Here is a 20,973-nt window from a genome sequence, read left to right as displayed (position 1 = left end):
TGTCGAGCTATTTTAAGACACTGGAAAACATCACAGGCCCCACATGTGAAAGAATGGGTTAGTGCAATGACTGAGACAGCATCTTATGAATGTATGCTGAACAGACTCAGTAACAGAAGGTTGGAGAAGGGGTCTCCCTGGGACAGGTTCTGGGACTACATAAGGGTGGCTGACGTGTCCAAATAATTTTCAATCTCATCCCTGATAGGATCACCATTCAGATGTGTTCCTGATTTTAATTGTCTCTGCTGTGACGAGCATTATTTGTAATAATTTTGATGTATTTATCTTTTTATTTTCTTTTAATTCTCTGGCCTGCTGCTGTAGTTTATGTTCACTGGATCTGTGTACTGAAGTCTGCCCTCGTGTTTTGTGTCAGCTAAGGGTTGCTATATCCTTGAAACCTAAATGTGTTAATGCCATGTACCATGCCTTTAAAAGGTTCAATAAAAAAATTTGAAAGCCACACAAAAAAAGAAATGCAGCATTATAGAAGCAGACTCCAGGTTTCCATCTCCTGTCTCTGCTCTGAATGCTTCTGTAACTCTGCAGAAAGGATTGCAGCTCCACTGCAACATTCACCCACGACAAGGATTTCTGTGCTTCCAGAGTAATTGCATGAAGGGCCGCTTACCTTCCTCGACCCCCCCCCCACCTCTCCTGAGGCCGCCGCTGCCCCTCAATGAATCAGCATTGGTTATGAACATCAGGAGGATTGCATTATGTCTTTTCAAGCCCACGTAACTGCCTTCAGATATTGAGACAGAGTCCTGGATGGGGGGGCTTTAAAGCAAACGGAGCTGCTGTTAAAGACTTGCCTCGCTCCAACACCTCCTGCATCCATATTCGAGGCCGTCCTCAGTTAAGTCCTCAGACGCACAGGATGTTTGCTATCAGCTGCTCGCTCGGTCTCTGTCATGTAGAGCGGCCGGAGAATCTTCTAGTCAGTTCAATGCTCAACATACCTTTAAAAAGTGGTTGAATGCTACTGTTAGCTTTTGACTGAAGGAAGTTAATGGTTTATTTCCATCAGTTAACATGTATCACAGACCTGTACACACAGTGGTACAACAAAGTAGCAGCAAAATAGTAATAATTATGATGTAAGAAGACAAGTTGTAAAAAAAAATTAGCTGGAAAAAACAAGTGCTTTAAAATAAAGGCTATAGGAGAGAAAGAGAGGAGGACAGAAGGAAGCCTAACGGATGTGTCTGGTGTTTCCCAGCAGTGTGTCTCTCAGGAAGGCAGGAAAATGTTCCCATGATCCTCCAGCACACTTGTTCCTGATGCGTTCCCTTGTCAGAGATCCATTCCTAAAGCTGTGGAGATAAAACACAAAATAAAAAGTGCAACTCTAGTATCAGTATCAATTTAAAAGGAGGGTGCTGCCCCCTAGTGTCTATAACTGTCACAGCACTCTGGAAAAAACTGGGTCTCTTTAGGATAGGATAATACTTTTGATCCTCAGAGGGGAAATTCGGGCGTTGCAGCAGCACAGACAAGAAGGCTCAAAATACAAAATACACATTAAACCGAATAGATAAGATAAATAAAAATAAAAACAGGGGGTATATACAGTACAAAAAGAATGATGAAGTTAACTATGCGGGGAATTGAGACAGTATTTGCAGAGAATGACAAGATAAAGTGACAAGTGATGATTAAAGTGACTTGGTATGATAAATAGCAGCAAGTAATGTAAAAACAGCAGAGAAGAGAGGCAGTGTTGTACCACAGTAATGCAGAGTGCAGTTATATAATATAATGTTCAAGAATTCAGATTTCTAGACTTTAACTTACAGAGTGAATTTAAGAAATTTTTTTGACATGTAAACCGGCCACATCTCAAATTCTGCATCAATGTAAGCCTTAATATAATTTAAACAGGTGAGTTTTGCTTGTGTCGAAGAGAAATCCTGCAGACTAACAGGCTGTTGTTTAATCTCTCCATATTAGTGAGCAAAGGCTACTCTGAATCTCGACCATGATAGCACTCCCACTCGAGATATTGCTTAACTAAAAGATTGGATAGACGCAACAAAATTCAAACTGGAAAGAATTTAATCTTTGGCCACTTGGGGGCATCAAAAAACCAAGATGTCAGAGCTCCACTTAGTAGTTTTCAGCTGGTTATGAAAAAGACTGAAATAAGTCTTTATTATTATTAATAATAATAATAATAATAATAATAATAATAATAATAAATATTGCCAAAACGCTAGTCATCCCCCTTATGGTTGTGTTCTGGATTTAAGTGTCACTGCATATGTGATGTTTTTTTCCCTTTTCAAATGGCTTCTCAGCGATGAATTGGTTTGGGGTAATTTTATTCCTTAAACGGATATTGATAGCGAAACTTTCCAAATTTACCAAGTGTCCCATTTACCAGTACTCACCCTATAATGAATTATAAAAAATCAAATAAGCTTTCCAGGACTCACTGAAGTCAAATGTAGAGAACAGCTGATCAACTCGATTAATCAACCTGAAATAAAGACAATCTGACGCGGAGAAAGATCCATGATGGGTTACGGCCAGTGTACACTGCATGACGTCAGTGGATGTGATCGATTATGATTATCACAACGCATGCTTTCTGATATCGACCATGTCATGTCACATGTCGGACCGTGCAAGGTTAATTTAACCAGCTGTGTTTTCCTAATTTAGAAAAATGTCTGATTAATCACTCAGTCGTTTTATTTTGAATTAAGAACTACACACGTGACTTTAGTGTTTCTGACCCGTATAAACACCAACGACATCACCACGCTTTCATTACCTTTATTCCACACTCTTCCGGTAACATACAGCCTACGCTTAGTCTCAACGTCATCACGTATATCACCACACGTGACGTAGGCCTACATGACAGTGACCATGGCACCTTCACTGTTTGAAAATGTAAACGTTCTATGACGTGTGGCTTATCATGACGTCACAGGCACATAGAATGCCTTTGATCTCTGGATCGTTTATGAAGCTGTTTCAATTTCTCTTAAGGGGTCAAAACATTTGGATGCGAGGAAACACAGATCAATCTGCAAAGGAGAGCGGTAACACACATTGTATTACACGTTTTAATTGTAGCTACATTTATTTGATTATCTGTGAAGAAATTCACTCCTAAGCAGAAATGTCTCAAGCAAATGTTCACGATGCTTGTTCACGTCGCCTCGATGTACCTGAATCGATAGAAACTCCTGAGTCTCAAGACCTTCAGGAGCACATTCATGGTGCTCAGTTTGTGCCAAAGGAGCATCAGTATAATAATGATGGTGATGTCTGGGTGACGTACAACTTCACGCAGTCAATGAAATCAAAGGTCAAGGCGCTAGAGTTGGAGTTAGAAGGAACGACGGCCAAGGAGACTAACCTTACAAAACAACTGAGAAAATATGAAAGACATCTTTTAACACTGTACAACAAGTTGAGGGAGCAAGAGGCGTTATACAAATCAACGATAAAGGCACTAAAGGCCAACGAGGCTGACCAAACAGAACAAGTGTCAAGGTATCGTACACAGCTAGAAAAAAAAAATGAGGAGTTTAACGCTTTTGAGTCAGAATTGAAAATAATGGTTGATCTAGTTAAGACTCAGAGCAACAGAATCAGTCGGGAGGCGTCACTTCAATCAGAGGTAATGGCTCTACTGTTGGAGCTACAAAATGTGAAGACAGAGAATAGTCGGCTTCAGATGTTGGTTGGTGAAACCACAGAGATACAGGAAGATGTGTTGCAGGTCTCAAATCCTCTGCCTGCAGGGGAAAGTGTCGAGGAGAAAAATATTGCTTACACTGAGAAGCTGGAAGAGGAGAAGCTGGTGTTGAGAGAAGAGACTGATGAACAAACAAACAAAGCAGAAACTGAACGACTGATTGAAGAATTGCAGAATCTCAAAGACACCGAGAGGACTCTAACTGAGGAGAATCAAAATCTAACGGCCAGAGTCAGCCATCTTGAGAAATACCAAGCAGAGGTTCAACAGCTGACAGAGGAATTGGAGAGTCTTAAGGACAATAGGAAGACTGTTAGTGAGGAGAATCAGAAACTAACTGCTGAGGTCTCCATCCTTGAGTCACAGGTCACAACAAACCAAGCAGAACTTGAACAGCTCAGGGCAGTGATGTGTGATCAAGAACACCTGACATCAAGACTGACTGAACTTGAACGTCTGAAAGCGAAATTTCAAGTAGAGAATGAATATCGGATTGCAGAAGTATCCAGGATGCAGGAGTCCCTACAATCAAAGATAAGGGAGCTTGAGTGTGTGTTATGGCATTTGAGGGTCAAAGAGCTACATGAGTCAGTCTGTGTAAACACAGAGATAAAGAAGGAACTGGATGAAACTGATGAAAAAAAGACATTGGAGGAAAGAGAAACTTCCATAAAAACTCTAGAAGAGGAGAAGTTATTTTTAAGTGAGGAGAGTAAATGTATGAAGGAAGAGCTTGAAGGACTCAATGAACGGGTTCATTCACTTGAGGATCAACTGCGAGAAGCACAGGAAGTCAACAGGAATAATGACCTGATGACTTTGGAGGAAAGAGACGCCTTCATAAAAAGTCAGGAACAGGAGATTGCTTTAATTGAGGACAATAATCGTATGATTGATGAGCTTAAACACCATGAATCTATTCATCAAAGTCTTACTAAAGAAGTGCAGGAATTCAAGTTTCTACTAAAAGAAGTGCATGAAGTCAACAGGAAAAATACAAAGATGATTGTGGAGGAAAGCGACACTTCCATTAGAGGTCTAGAAGAGGAGAAGTTATTTTTAAGAGAGGAAAATAAACGCATGAAGGAAGAGCATAAAGATCTTATTGAACAGATGCAATCTCTTGGGAATCGACTTCAAGACGCAGAGGACGTCAACATGAACAATGAGATGACCTTGGAGGAAAGAGACACTTCTATAAAAACTCTACAAGAGGCAAAGTTATTTTTAAGCGAGGAGAATCAAAGTATGAAGGAAGAGCTTGAACTTCTTCATGAACAGGTTAATTCTCTTGAGGGTCAACTAAAAGTCACGCAGACAGTTCAAAGGGATCATGACGAGATGATACAAAATCTGGACTGTGCAAAATCTTTGAATGAAAAAAATCAGGCAAAGATACAAAATCTGAAGCAGGCATTGTCTGATCTCCGGAAAGAAAGAGAGCTTCTTAACAACAACAATGATATCCTTGAAAATGAGCGGCAGCAACTTGAGTCAATGGCCATTGGACAGGAAGAGGAAATTAAACATTTGAAGTTGGCTTTACAGGAACATCAGTCCCAACTGAAGGATGCTGAGAAGTCAATCAGGGTGACAAAAAGACTAGTTGAAAGTCAACAAAGGCAAATTCACTTTAAACAGCAAATGATAGAGCGTTACCATGCAGATTTGAAAAAACGTTTCGACAACCTTAAACAACAATCTACAATGAGACCGGAGGAGAATTTAGTTGGCAGAGGCACTTTAGCAGAGTTATGTAAGAATGCTCATGAGGGTAGACTTGGTTCACCTCAGGAGACTCCTGCTGATGAGAATCATACTACAAGTTTGTTGATTCGCTGTGGTAAAGGTGTACTGAAAGCAGGTATGTACGTTGCCTCTGCAGGTGTGCTTATTGCAATGGGTTTCCTGTCCAGGGAAGTGGAGCCCTTCCTCAATGTAAACAACGCAAGGCAACCATTCTAAACAATTCTACAATTCACTTAGCAGACGCTTTTATCCAAAGCGACGTGTCAGAGATTACTTACATCGCTTTGGATAAAAGCGTCTGCTAAGTGAATTGTAGAATTGTAGAATTGAAACTTAAGTGCTCAGTCCAAACAAAGCCTGACAACGACCCACTATCAATATCTACTCAAAGCAAGTTTCGATTCATATTTGTTATATCATAATGTTAGGGCAGAATGGTGGTGCAGAAGCACCGCCACCTCACAGGAAGCAGCTTTCTGTCTGGAGTTTGTATGTTCTCCTGTATGTCAGTGTGGGTTTTCTCCAGGTGCTCTGGTTCCCTCCACAGTCCAAAGACATGCACATTAGGTCAATATGTATGAATGTGAGTGTTGTTGAGGGCGAGATGAGCTTGTATTGGTTAAGAAGATAGATAATGGATGGACAAATATATTTAATAAAATGTCAAAATTGGATGATTAAAATCAGAGACTACTTGGTATTTAATATAGAACATAACCAAGAGGCTTTTTTTAAAGTCCCCATCAAACAGAACTTTTTTTAGGGGAGCACTCATTAACAAGTCACTGTAATTCAAGTTGTCCCTCTTTCAGAAATCATCAACTCATCAATATATGATCTGTAAAACTCCAGATGCAGAAAACAATGTCGAAACTGAATAAACTATTTGAATTTAAAAAAGGACATTTTTACCTCACATCTAAAGATATATTTATGCATTAAACATGTGCACTCTGCATGTGCTGACAGGATGTTCAGACATTCAAATCAATCTGGGTGATCATATTTCTATAATGAATTTCTATAATAAATTCATATTGTATTGAATTATGTTTGAATACAGACTACAGTGGGTGTCTTTCCTTAGTTAACTGTTTCTGACGGGAGTTGCTTCATAGATTATTATTCTGTCATCATAGTGATGACATCAACTATGTCATCCATGGTGCTTCACACATAGGGCTTTCTCACTTGCAGAAAACTGCTGAAAAACTCCTGATATTGCAGGAGGAGCTGTATGTGTGAACGCAAACAGCCTTGATCAGTTTGTTCTGTTTAGCAGAGCAATCGCGGCGAGAACTGTCTCTGGAGGGTTGAGAGAATCAGAGGTTGTAAATGAAGTAGTAGAAGGAAGGCTGGTGAGAGGAAGGCTTGGGAGACTGGATGATGAGCTGTGGGCCTGGAGGTTCCTCACAAACTCCAATCATAAGTATTTGAAATGCATACAGATACATGGAATACATCAAGAAAAACACAACCATGATCATTGATTCAACTGTTCAATTAAAGTGAGAGAACTCATGTATACAAATACATAATTTAATATGAACATACAAATACATATGCAAGTAGTAAAACAGACTGCAATTACAAAAAAATCAAACTGTTACAAAAAACCTGTAAATATGATTGAGTGGAAGCTTTGCATTAAGGTAACTTCTTTTGGATGAATTATTGTCTCCAGTTTCCAGTGAAGAGCAGAAAAAAAAACATTTTTCTCCAACATGAAAAAAGTGAAAACCACGATCTCCACAAAGTTTACATTTTTGTGCTTTTTCCAAATTGTTCTTCAGCTGTGAGGGATTCTATGGCAGTAACATTATCTGGATCTCTGAAAATCAAAACAAGAACATTGTTATATAGAGTTTCTTCAAGATTCTAATAAGTGGAATACGCACTCTGTTGTGGATATTTTTATCAACTTACATGAGCTCGGGATGGTCTTGGAGTTCAACATTGAGCGTTTCAGGCAGCAATGAACAAAAACCTGCAGCACTAATCGGAATGATGCCATAAATCAGCATGGGGATGGTGTGATGGTATACACCCAGCAGCCTGATCAGAGGAGCAAGGATGCCGGCCACACGAGCAAACGTGGAGTTTAGACCTACACCATTCTGCCTACAGACCAGAGAAATAACAGCAATCATATAGCATGTAATAATAGCAAACATGAGCAGACAGATTGTCTGGACATGACCTATCTTACCTTAGTGTGGTAGGGTACAGTTCCGCAGTATAAACGTAGACTAGAGAGAAACTGGCTGTGGCAGCAAATTTTCCAAGTACTGCTAAGACTGTTACCACTACAGGAAGATCTGATGAGCAAATAATGAATCGTTACAAAGCAAAGTTGACAAACATATAAATTCAACTTTTGTGTTGTCAGAATGCAAAACACTTCTTAAGGTACAAGTTATACGAGTTACAAAATATACATTCCTTTGGGATCCCTAAAGGCCAAAACAGAAACAACATTTGATAAAACATTAAAAACATGTCAGAAACTCTAAAAAGATAAAAGATTGACATTTATAACCTTAGGCTCAAGTAGATGTCCTTCCACAATCCTCTCACTAAGATTCAAAGTGATACAGAACTCTGGCCGCATAGCACCAAATGAATATAACCTTCATAGTTCTCATTGGAAAATGCTTGCATGTGCCTAAAAAACTATTTTTTGGGGGTACTTCAGCAGAAATTCTCAGGATTGTTTTTGTGTGAGTAATTTATGTCCCCTTTTTCCAGAAATTTTTGAAGCTTTCACTGGAAAAAAATTGAATTATCAAAACTTTGTTTGGAAATGTTTTCAAAATATTTTCAGAAGATTTCACAGGAAATTATCAGAATCTCTCAGAAACCTTTATGGAAATGTCAGCCCTTTTTATTGGAAATTTTCTTGTATTTTCAGAAACGTTGGTACAAATTTGAGTATTTTTTGGTTGAAACTTTCATTATACACTTTCAGGTATTCTGGACTCCTTCATGAACATTTTTGTGAAATTTCTAAACCTTTTAGCAACAATTTTCCAAAACTTGTTTTAAATGTGCTTCCTGAAAAGTTGTTGAATCTTTATCTTCAAGGTCAACCTCTACTCATTCAGTTTTCAAGAATCACATGAGGCTGCATTCAAGACAGATTAAAAACGCAACATTACTTCTATTATTAGACAGCGAGTTACCTTTAGGAATGGCAAGTATCCCAAGACAAGCAGCACCTCCAAAAAACAAAAACACTGCTTGACATATTTTTCTCCCAAAGCGTTGGATAAGAGGCAACGTCACCAGACGTGCGGGGAGTTCTACTAAACCAAAGATGAATTGTGTGAGGAAGATATCCAGACCAAAATTGCCCACATTCAGGCTCAGTCCATAGTACATCAGACTCGTGCCAAACCTATTAACAGAGTGGAACAAGTATCATAAGTGCAGGAACCAGTGCATAGCTGTATGTAGATGTGGCAGCAGTTTGTGGTTGGAATGAATACTCACCAGACGTAGCTCATAATTAGAGCCCGTTTTCTGAGATATGGTATCTTGAAGATATCCAACATGTTTCCTCTTTTGGATGTTTCCTCAACCTCCATCTTAGTAATGTAGGTGTACATGTATATCAGAGCTTTACAGTGTTTGGATTAGGTTGAAGCAAAGGTGTGTTTGATTCAATTTACCTTGTCCAGCAGATCTTCTGGGACCTTCCTCCCATTCACCTTGGCTGCCCTCCGGACCGCCTTTATGGCCTCCTTCTTCCTTCCCTGGGTGATTAGCCAGCGAGCTGACTCCGGAAGAACCCTAAATTATATATGGGATAGGGCATTATAACAAACTCTTTATATAATGTTGTCTATGGCTAAAAAGGAGATTATCATCATCATAGAAACTAAGAGTCAAATTGCATGAGAGGCTACTAACCAGTAAAATAGTCCCAGGACAGGAAGAAGTGGGCTGAAGAGTACAAACTGCAGGATCCTCCAGTTGCGGATGAAATAGGCAATGCCAGACAGCATCATCAGTCCAAGAGGGAAAAAAGAATGGCAGATAATGGTGCAGAAAGCAAACTTGGAGGACGCACTCCACTCTCCACCTTCAAAGCAAAATACACACAGAAATTGCATTAGCTTAAGTTAGCTGTAGACATAGTACAGAACATCTATCATTTGAATGTACATTTTTTTTAAACAGTTATGCTCTTGAAATAGCAGAGCACCTTCCAAAAAAGAGAGATTTCTGAAGCCCAGGCAACCAATGGTCTAAGTACAGAACTAGACAGAAATAAATGTTTGATTGTGAACATTTCACCTACCTATCACAAATGCATTAGCAACAATGCCTGAAATAGCAATGCCTCCAAGAAATTTGAGCACGATATAGACATAGATGTTGGGTGAGAAGCCAGCCCCGACGCCGAACAACAGCAGGAGAAAGTGAGAAAGCAGGACCACAAAGCGTCGACCAAACCTACAAAACAAAGAGAGGAATTGTTTGGTACTTATATCTGGCATGAATGTAAGATGTTGTGAATGTATCCCCAAGGGTATCATGGGCTTCTCTCCACATTACATAGTTCAAACTCAAGGGGTCAGACCCAGTGTCCCCAGCTCTAACAGTGATGGGGATGAGGTGTACCACAATAAAGCAGCATTATCCTTCAAACACACACGTACCAACACCTCATCCAAGTAATGGAGGATGCAAAGAACTTCCGGAGACAAAGGTCCCAGAACATGTGACTAGTGATCTGCCAAATAAGAAAACACTAAATTAAGAGAGGGATAGTTGTTACACTTGAGTATGTAAAGGTTGCAAAAAACAAAGTTGGTTCTGCTTCTTGAGCCATATTATAATTAAAGTTCTACTTATAGAAGATGATGCAAATGGAAGTGCATGTGTACCTGTCAGCCATCTGCCCCAACACTAGGGCTCCAACCAGAAGACCAGCCATGTAGATGGACTGTGACGCTTCAATCAAACTGCTTCTGTCACACACCAGGTTGAACTAATAACAGACAGTATGGTGGAAAAAGACCATTGAAAAAAAAAAATGTTTTTGTTTCTAAGTTGCAACGTCAGTGTTTTACAATACAATTTTACATTTAACTAAGTTTGTGCTAAATCAAAGTTTTTTTTAATGATCCCATCATATGACTTATTTTTAATTGTAGTATAATGCAATTTGTTCTCTTTTGACATTTCTACTCTAGAAATGTATTAATAAATCACTCTATAGGTGTGATTTTCATCACAAGGTGACAAATATACCAGAGTAAACCTGACAAGACGCATGCACCACTAATACACCGCACACGCCATTATGAAATGGTTTTTAAAAAAAAGTATGGTTGCCCTGAGGGGACAAAAACAAATTCAACGCCTGATATATCACACAGAGCAGCTGCTAAGATCCTTAGTAGCCATTTAATCATTCCTGCTTCATAAACTATGAACACTTATTTTTTCCCCAATATATTTCAGACAAATTAAGACTAGCCAGAAAAAGTGTAAATTTATAAAAATAAAAAAAACACCATATCAATCACAAGAATGAAGGAAATATATATTAAGTGAAATGGTACACTAAGCTGCTTTCGTATACAAATATATACAATAGTTTCTCTTACCTCTGTAACAATGCTAGAGGCACCTATGGGTGTCTCATAATTTAACCCATCAATGCATCCCGTTGTTCTGTTAATCCCATACGCTTCAATGGTCTCCAAATCCAAATCCACAGGTGTGAACATTCTGCAGCTTTCATACTTCCCATCTTTGTTCACAGGGAGGGTGAGATTTCTTTGTCTCTCTTCCGTCAGGTTCGGCCCTTGCTTCAGGATCCAGTCAGTGTTACAGTGATGTGGGAAGTTCAGGCCTGTGAACACCTGAGAGATCACATCAAAGGCTGTAAAGATACTAGGGATGCATAATGCAGCCACCACACGTTTCTGAAATAACCCAAACTCCCCGATCTCCTTTAGGATCTGCCCAAAGTTACTCATATTTGTATCTGGAGTGCTGCATAGAACAAGCAAAAGGACCAGATCTAGACAACGTCCAGTCGCTGACAGCCAACGTGACGCTGTAAGGAAAGTTAATGAGTAAACTGACAATCACAGTGTTTTTACAACCTGCTAACAAACAGAATACCAACATATTAATATGTGATGTAAGAATCTCTCAGGCTGAAGTCCAGCGGTTGTTCAGCTGTGCAGCTCCATGTCCTCGCAGTCCTTCCTTAGACCTAAATAAATGAAGCCTTCCTTAGTTTCAGCTCGTGTCCTCCATGTAATCTAATACTAATAGATAATACAACATATTACAAGTGCATCATATTGTTCTCACAGACCATATTGAATGTTTGATCTAATAAAAAGAAGTTCCGCCATGATCACCAAACCACCAACTCTTCAGAAATATAAGTATGCTAAAGTCTTTCAAATATGATGTCCAAGATGTGCAAAGAAAAGAAGACAAAAGAAGACAGCATTTCCACTGGTGGTCCACCGTTTGTTCTTGTATGTCAATGTCAAACACTGACGGGAGTTACATTCAAATGAATAACTGGAAGGTGTGAGCCAAGGCAAAAGAGAGAGGAAAATAACAAGTTCAATATCTTCTCCTGGGGGTCATGTAACCTCACAGAGACACTGCAAACATCTGTTTCGAATAAAGAATCAGCTAAACAATGCTCCCTTACTTGTACTGTGTTGTGAGATGTTGGTTTAGAGTTGGGTGTTTTTTTTTTTTGTCGATGCGAGTGTTTTAGTTTCATTTTGTCACCTACACTCAACGACCACTGGCTGAAAACACTTGTAAAGTTATTAAATAACGAGGTCACGTGTAAATACATCCAGCTGGTAGAGGTCAATGACACTGAGGAAGATGCCATGTATGCAGTCCTCGACCAGTCCAACTCCGGTATGATCACACAACTGTTTGTCCTCCACATATCCTCCATATTGACCTATAATCATCAAACTGTAAGCAAAGATCGTAATTCATGTTCAACAAGCTCCTAACTTACTTTCAATAAGCAGTAATGAGGAGGGCAAACTCTTAGTTTATGGTCTATTTGCTATCTTTATGATCATATAGAGGAAGGCACTAATGAGCAGCCAGTAAGCTACTAATTAGCACGCAAATAAGCAACTAGTTAACAGTGAATATTGTGACTTTAATTTAAAGTGTCATCATAATATTGAATATAATGTGTCACTTTAAGAGCTCATTCAAGACAATAAACCATTCTCACCAGGGTTGATCTTTGATTAGGAGATTAAACATTTAGGATTAAACACCAAAGTATATAACGAAGAGACAATTTTGAGGTGCATTATGGGGAATGTAGGATCCAGAGTTTTTGAACGTTGGAGACTGAAGGTCAGGATAAATGTCCTTCCGTTTTACTGACTCTCTTACTTTAAACCAAAGTTTGTCTCTTTGGGGTTAGGGTAAGTCCTCCTACTTTCTCAACCAGTTTCAGAAATCACTTTTATTGACACTTCAATGTTTACAAGGCAGGAAGTAAACAGCACGACTTTCTCCGAGTGAAGGGGTTGTAAATGGACCGTCGTAGTCGGGCTCACAGATAACAAGAATAATAAAGATGAAGACAGCGAGACAGAGGAAGAAATCCTTCCATTTGAAACAGTGAAAAGCAATAAAATAGGAAATATCATCAGAGAAGACAACAGACATTAAGAAGGCACAAAGGCAAAGCACCAACAGTTGCTCTGGGGTTTAGTTTAGTAAAGTGACTGGCTCTTGTTGTTCTTGGTAATGTATCATAAGAATACTCAGGGATAAGAGTTGTTTGATATGCTTATTCTTTATTGATTAAAAATAATCAAGAGAAACATGCTGTGAACTCCAAAACGATCCAAAATAGAGCAAATTAAAGAGTGAAACAGAAGAGAACCGAAAACAAGTGAATTGAAATATTTTACAGCCTTGATGAGTTATTGCCTGGACTAACGTTTTTTTTTTGCCGGTCATCTGTTCAGTTGCTACAGCTTTGTTGGACTACATGTAAGCAGGAAAGAGAGAGAGAGAGAGAGAGAGGGACTGTTGGAGAAAGGATGAGAACATATAATCTCTGTTAGAAGCAGGGCTCAATCTATGCAACACACACACACACACACACACATTCTCTCAGGGCTCGTTCAAACGTATCCTGTCCTCGTCTGCAGACTAAAGCAGGAAGATGGCACCAAATACTAGAAGCTAACATTGGGTTGCTGACTTTGTAGCTCCCAGTTTGAGGAAAACACACATGTTCATTTTAGGTAGGCTTTCTTCAACATGTAACAAGAACTAGAACTCAAAGACACTGGACAGATGGATTCAAACCTTGACGCTATGTCAACAAAAAAACAAAAAAACAATACAATTGGTCAATTTAAGGCTAGCGTAAAATTTAACAAGTCAAAATACAACGACTTTCTTTGAAAATTTGTCTGTAAGCAAGAAATTAATTTTCATTCAATATGGCATCAGGAGAGGACTGACTTTATCTCAGGACCAGATGAAACAGTAAAACTGAGCAGAGTGCCAGTCTGTGTCAATAACTAACATGCACATTCGTTATCATCTCCTAATGCACACAAAAACATGTGTGTGTGTTTTGCGGGCACGTGTCGTTTGCAAAGATAAAAGCCTTTTAAGTCAAGGCCTGAACACATTTGCTCACCTTTCAAACTGTCCACAAACTTAAGATGAGTTATGTTTTCTTGAACAGGAGGACGTTTAATATTCAATTGAGCTGTTTAAAAAAAAGAAAAAGTTAACGAGCGATAAAGCATCTGTATGACTTCATTATACATGGGTTCTGTAAACGGCCTCCACTTGGAAGAAGTGGAGACATTTTTTTATTTTTTTCCCCCCGGTAACTTGGCTCAGAATTGGGTGATATTTTAAGTTGGACAGCAGTAGAGCAATGTGTCGGTACGGTTGCTTCAAAGTCGAATAAGATCAACTCTCAAAGGCAAAAAGTGAGAAGCTTTACAAGTATAGGTAAATGAGCGTCATAAATGACACAGAGCTGAGTGACTGTATGTAACGGACAGAAGAGAAGTCAAAGCCAAATTTGCAGCGTCGTCATTTTCCTTCACACAGCGCTACAACCCACCATCGTGTCATCGTAGGACAGAAAAAAGGCCAAGAGTGAAACACCAAGTATAAAAACAAATCAAAGCCAAATGTTATGTACACATTAGAAGTTAAATCAAGTACTTATGTTTCATCCACATGAACAAAAATGCACTTCAGTTTTTTTTTTTCTTAAGGAGGAGAGACTCTAAACAAGACATGAACTGATAGCAACAGACACGTCTGCTCATACGAGGTGTCAGCTGCTCTTTCATCTTTGACTCACTTTGAAAGGAGCAGGTTGTTTTTGTCTTTCTGGATTTTTTTGCTACATTATGTCTGAATGACCGTTATCATAATTACTTAAACACAAACGAGCGTGACCTCACGGTCAATTAGGACAAGTGTTAAAACACCTTTCTTTCCTTTTTTTGAAAATCGTTTTAGTTGTATAACTGGGTCACTATTTTAACTATTTAAAGGTTGAATATTGTCTCACCATACAAAGATGAAACAATCCATGGTTGTGTATGGACAGTCTGAAAGAGTAGTTTTCTATTCAGTGTTATGAGCATCCATTGCCTTAAAGGCACTGGATGACCCCGACTTCGATAAAGTGGAACATGGGAAGTGTAGTTTAATTTGAGCCAATCCAAAACAAACCGCCATGTTTCTGATAACACTCACCAGAGGACAGAACGCGTAAAATGACTTCAGTTGTGTTCGAGTAGCGTCAGACATTCATTAAGTGCATTAACATAGATTACCAGTACATGCTTCATTGAATGCATGTTCATTATGAAATCATATAGTTGAGATTCATCGTAATGTATTTATTAAAAGTATATGTTTGTGACTCCTCCAAAAAAAGTCAAGAATAGGCCTGATGCTGCGTTCAGGTGAATGAGAAAGAAAAGAGACGTGTACACAAACATGAGGTTCTTCTGTCTCTACATGACACTGGTTTGAGGGCAAGAAATGGGGGACGAGTTCCAATCATTTGAATTCTACTCGACTTCATAAGCCTCATTCTCTCTGCTCTCACAATAAGTACAAAGTTTGACATGAGCAACTGAAACCTCATAGTATGTTTTTCAGATAACATAATGCTCCATATGGTAAAGTGGGGACTGTCCCCCAAAACGTGCATTCAGTAGTTCTGATGAATATAAGGCATTGTTACATTTATTAGGATTCAAGGGCATTAGTTTCAGATTGTGCAAATGCATCACATATTAGAGAGGAACGACAACAGAATGAGGAAGACCAGAATGCTAAATGAAAACTGTCTGTTGAACATACTTGCATCCTTCTACATATAGGCTGTAAACTTCTTTTATTGGATTCTGATACTGGTCGCTCTGGTACGTCAGCCAGCCAACCAAAGAGGCCGTGTTGAAGGATCCTATGGGTGACACAACGGTACGCTTTTCTTTGGCAGTAGTGGTTTCTTTACAGCCATAGAAAGAAAATATGCAATAAACTATCTTTTTTTTTTGTGTTTTTTTTTTTTTTTTTTTTAATTTTCACATTTTTTAGGCAAGTCACGGTCCCAGGTAGAACGAGGGTTTAACTAATGCTGAGCTGAGCAAAGCCCATCAGTTTAACGTCGTCTGGAATTTCAGATCCCTCTGTTCCAGAAGCCTGTGGAAACAAACACACAGAACAAGCAGTGGGAAAAAAAACATGTCGTCATTGAGTGGCAAATTATAATCAAACGTGCATTTCATAACAGTGTGAGACAATGATGAACATGTTTTACTTTAGCAGTATCACACTTGTACTGACCGTCAGCTCGGCTTTGATTGGGTAATAGACAATAGACCGTGGAGTACGCAGGACCTTAAGTCTGATTTTATATTTATACAACAGTTCTACTATTTAAAGGTCAAGTAAACCATTTATTTTGTTCCCTCGATACAACTAGACTGTTGCAGACCAACACTTTCTGCCAGATTTTCTTAAAAAACATACTAAGAATTCTCTCTTGTGCTGCATCACAATCGCAGTACAACCACAATCCATTCCCTACAAGTGACTTCAGGAAAAAAGTTGAATCAAATGAAAGTTAAAGACTCACCAGTTTGAAAGTGACATTTTTATTGGCTTGAGGTTCATCAACTATTTTCTGCAAATTTGCAGCAACTGAAAAGAAAGACAGCGTTTCAGTGAAATGGAACAAAATAACATGTCATTGTGTTTGTGTTGAGAAGGAATATGAGACAGTGAGTGCAAACATTTAATAATATGATCCATTGATTTTTTTCTAGTCTCCTAAAGGGGGCGGGGTAAATGTTCTTATGTGTAAGGGCAGAGGAATGGTTTTATCACTGACCTATTACTAAGTCTCTCCCATCCACCAGGCCTGCTGACACCAGCTCCTGTGACACGCCATCTGCTGTGTCTGCAAAAAGCACAGCAGCAGAACATCGTCAGTTTCCCTTACTGATTGCACAAAATGGTAAGACACTTTAAAAAAAAAAAAAAAAAATACTTGACAATAGAGGTTTGGTTTTGATTCTTAAAAAAAGAGCAACTCTACGCACCTCTCCCTGGCATGAATTCAAAGCGGATATCGTTTAGCTCCTTCTTTGAATTCCTGTGGAGTATTTTTGAGAAGAGACCGGATCAGACGCGTTAAGACTCATCATTGTATAACGTTATTGACTCTTTTCACTGAACTGAAAGTGCATTCAGCAGGATCCAAAAGTCTGTAAACACTTCTATATATTATAAAAAAAGCATAGAGAACTTTCATGGTTTTGATGTGGTAATGGAGAAACATACCTTAACCTTAATACCAAACTAATGGGAGCCTTTGAATCTCCCATGCCGGCTGGAACCTGTCAAAGAACAGAAGATGATGTTTGATTTGAGGAGAATATGAGCTTGAAAATATTGTTCCCATGTATAAAGGACTATAAGAAGATATAGTATGGAAATGAGTGAGCATCAGGTGGCAGACTAATCTGAAGTCTTAAAGAAACTGCTGTTTGACCTGTGTGAGAGCAGCAGCAGTGGGAATGCCTGGTGTGGGAGATGCAGCCTGGGCAGTGGATTGAGTGTTGACTGGTGTGGGCTGCAGTGGAACCTGGCCTACAGCCTGAGGTAGTTCTGCCTGACCTGCGGCGGCCGGCTGGGGTTGACTACTTAAAGGCTCAGGAGTCTGGAAAACCTGGCAGATATAATCAAACACAGAGCAGCCTTTGAGTGACTTATTAAAACAACTACCTGTTAATATTTTATCCAAAGAGGGATGAAAATGTAGCTAGGGATGAGAATAACTCAGGAGTAACTCACAACACAGCAATTCTGTGATCATTCATATACTGCAAGACAATCATATTTTGATACATCACAACAGAATATGAAATGCCTCTACAAAGGTACAGTGCAGGGTTGTCATGAAGTAGTGACATGGTGAAAATTGGCAGGAAAATCTGCTCAGAGCGCTGTATTAACAAAAAATAAATAAATGGATATTTGGTACCAGCGACACCATAACGACTCAGGAAGATGATATATTGCTGTATGGACATGTTGTCTCACCCCTGCACTGTTCACAGCAGCTTCTCCTGCATGTCTGAAACAACATTCACACCGCTGGCTTGTGGTAAGAGGATAGTTTGTAAACTGTGGGAGTCTCCAGTCCTTGCACATTGTCATCAAACATATCAACAAAAAGGTAAATATTTGTTTCATAAAATAATCTTAACTCAAGGTCCACTTCCTCAATTTAGATAACCTGCCGACATACTAATTACATAAATTGGATGCTTTTTTCCCCTCCTTTTTACAAGACTGAAACAAATCATGAATCTGTAAATTGTCTGGAATTAATTAAGTTTAGTGAAGTGTAAAGAAAAGTGAAACTCACCTCTGAGTTCTGGGATCCCTCCTTCACTCTGGGAGACTGTTGAAGACAGTAAGAGTAGAGCTCAGACAAGAATATCTAAGTGACAGCTTTAGTGATGCATAAAGAGCATGCACGGATGCAAAAAAAAAACCACACAGAAAGCATGAGAGGTAAACAGAATAAAACCGCACACTCGTTCACTTTCCTCACTTCTACACCTGCTGAGTCTATATCTCCTTTAAGGTGGATACTGTGATTTGATGCAGTGACTGTCTCTGACTGGGGCTGAAATTAAAGTGTGATGTGACAGAAGAGATTTCTAATGTCAGCATGGAGAGCAATAACTTCAAAATCTCTGCTTACATGAAGCTATTTCAAAGAATACTGCAAATCAATAATAAGGCCGGATTTATGGGAAAGTATTTTTTGAATCAATGTGATGAAGTAGAGTGATTGTTCAAGTATTTAATTCAATGGATGAGCAATAAACAAAAGCAATTTTCAGAAGACATAAACCGGGAAAAGGACTCTCCTAGTGCTCACAGATTGGATTGCCCTGTTGCTCTGTTCTAGGTGCTGGTGATTAAGTCGAAACGAGTGAAAATTCATTTTGTTTGTTGGCAGTTTTTGTTTTGAGATTGCCAAAGCAGAAAGATGCAAAAAAAAAAAAAGTGATTACAAAATCAAAGTGAAGGTCACACTGTTATATGGTCACAATGTCAACGTGCGGAAAATAAATCAAAGCACAATTCAACTTAAAGGCAAACACGCCAAAGAACGTGGAGTCAGACACGCGTGAGGACAAACTGAAGCGATGTGATGTGTGGCTGATGTCAGATATCAAATCAGCTCAGGGACCTGACGTTTGATTCAGACAGAGTGGCTGCGTATTCAGGCAGTTACTTCAGAGACTGTGTCAGCACACAGACAGAACACTCAGGTACGCAGCGTCCTCTGTAGCCTGACAGCATGTGTCTTTATTTAGAGGGAGGAATGAGCAAATCATGCCTTAGAAAAACAGGCATCAGTTCAACATACTATACTTTAAAGCAGGTGTGAGAATCTTCGGTTCAGTTTGCCTCGTTAAACAGCATCATAGCAGCTAAGATGATGTCCAATTTAGAATCCCTTGACTCGTTAACGTTGATAACTCATTAACATGGTTTGATAAGAAATTTGCTTTTATTGATTAAATTTGATCAGTATAAATTAAGGATGATTGAAAAGTAGAAAAAGAAATACAGATGGCTTCCAGGAAGGTAACTCTCATCTCTCATAAAACACTTGATTGAGATCGTTGATTTGAAGTTATAAACCTGTAAACAGGAACCAAGTAGTGGTACCTGCATGTTCTTTATATCTTTTGAGGAAGAACAAGTACATCTAAGAATTTAATAAACTTCTTAAAATGTCTTCTAATGGGCGACGTCAGTCAGAATCTACAGACTAACACGTCGACAAACTGTTCAACTGTGGGTCCAGTTCTCCCCTGTGCTGATAAATTATTTTGTAACGTTCCCTTTAAAACAGACCAATCGCAAAACTTAAGTCTGATAATTACGTTTGTCTTCTGATTTGCGAAGTTATATAATGCAGGAAACTCTAATCTCTACTATCTGGAAGATAAGCGCTCGACTGTGCGGAGATCTACTCTGATAAAGTTTTAAGACCTTTAAAGTGCTTATCGAACAAAAATTCAAGATAACACCTGATCCCCAACTGTAAAGGTAACCATAAATGCTTGTACACACTACAACCTGTCATACGCCTGTTTCTCCACACTTCTTCCTATAAGCTAATTTCTGCCCTTTCTACAGACCACGTGCTCCCTAAAGAGAGTCCTTCCTTGTTAGGGGAATGCCATCTGTATTGTGTTGACAAGTGAACAACCCTGGCTGCAGGCAACTCGAGCGGGAGGGAGAAGCGCACTTGTCGCCTGGTGGCGCTAACAGGCTTCACCTGCTGCTCCTTGGCCGAAAACACACACAGGAGACTCAGTGGAAAAGACAATGGACAAACATGCTAATGCACAGACATGACAATACTTTGAGTGATGAAAAGAGGAGATGTGAAGTGTAATAAATGGATGTGTATGTGGGGAGAAAAAAAATAAAAAACAGGGCTGCATGTTTCTCTCACCCTTAAGGCAGCAACAGCTAATTTGCCTTCCTCACTTTCTTCATCTAGCTCGTCGTCACTCCACTCCCATTCACCGTCCTCCGTTTTATGCAGGCGACCGCTGGAGCCGGGCACTCGACGTACCTGACAACACAGCCCCACACGGTTGAGCTCATGCTCTTAGTAATAAAGCACAAAGTGTAAATTCAAAACGTTGGCCTTCTTACCCTTTTCGACCTCTCTGTTATTGTCGGCGCCCTCTGGAGTAACTTCTCATGTAAATACTCGTGTGTCTGTTGCATGAAGATAGAAAGAAATGGCTGTCACTCCAAATTCCTCCTACCAACAAAAATCAACACCAGCTTCCTGTCTGAGAAATAAGGCCAGATCCATTGAACTACTTTAAAGGACTCTTCACTTTTATTCAACCTGCCCGGACATATTTTCTATG

At 39.3% G+C, this 20,973-nt stretch overlaps 2 protein-coding genes across 4 annotated transcripts in view; both read right to left on the bottom strand.

Moving 5' to 3' along the window:
* Positions 1 to 6,992: 6,992 nt before the first annotated feature.
* Positions 6,993 to 11,551, bottom strand: slc22a13b (solute carrier family 22 member 13b). Its single transcript, XM_061064381.1, has 10 exons — positions 11,086 to 11,551; positions 10,360 to 10,463; positions 9,771 to 9,925; positions 9,380 to 9,551; positions 9,148 to 9,259; positions 8,960 to 9,063; positions 8,650 to 8,864; positions 7,677 to 7,785; positions 7,394 to 7,588; positions 6,993 to 7,298 (listed from the first exon to the last, which is right to left on the bottom strand). Exons 1-10 carry the CDS (start codon positions 11,458 to 11,460, stop codon positions 7,226 to 7,228), a joined length of 1,614 nt encoding a protein of 537 aa, XP_060920364.1. The 5' UTR covers positions 11,461 to 11,551; the 3' UTR covers positions 6,993 to 7,225.
* A 2,790-nt stretch (positions 11,552 to 14,341) lies between these two features.
* oxsr1b (oxidative stress responsive kinase 1b) overlaps positions 14,342 to 20,973 on the bottom strand; it is a 38,546-nt gene continuing 31,914 nt past the window's right edge. For 2 of the 3 annotated variants that reach the window (XM_061064079.1, XM_061064081.1), the window contains exons 10-19: positions 20,750 to 20,815; positions 20,544 to 20,666; positions 20,295 to 20,372; positions 18,426 to 18,461; positions 17,547 to 17,723; positions 17,336 to 17,391; positions 17,095 to 17,147; positions 16,884 to 16,952; positions 16,629 to 16,693; positions 14,342 to 16,192 (exon numbers count right to left, since the gene is read on the bottom strand). In XM_061064079.1, the coding sequence (XP_060920062.1) occupies positions 16,118 to 16,192; positions 16,629 to 16,693; positions 16,884 to 16,952; positions 17,095 to 17,147; positions 17,336 to 17,391; positions 17,547 to 17,723; positions 18,426 to 18,461; positions 20,295 to 20,372; positions 20,544 to 20,666; positions 20,750 to 20,815 (798 nt within the window). In that variant the 3' untranslated portion in view covers positions 14,342 to 16,117. The remainder of the gene's footprint in view (positions 16,193 to 16,628; positions 16,694 to 16,883; positions 16,953 to 17,094; positions 17,148 to 17,335; positions 17,392 to 17,546; positions 17,724 to 18,425; positions 18,462 to 20,294; positions 20,373 to 20,543; positions 20,667 to 20,749; positions 20,816 to 20,973) is intronic. The other variant, XM_061064080.1, reaches the window with a different exon arrangement.

The sequence above is a fragment of the Labrus mixtus genome, chromosome 19 (genome assembly GCF_963584025.1).
Source record: "Labrus mixtus chromosome 19, fLabMix1.1, whole genome shotgun sequence".
Taxonomy (NCBI): Eukaryota; Metazoa; Chordata; class Actinopteri; order Labriformes; family Labridae; genus Labrus; species Labrus mixtus.
The sequence above is the reverse complement of the archived record's forward strand: the minus strand, read 5'-3'. Positions and strand labels throughout refer to the sequence as shown.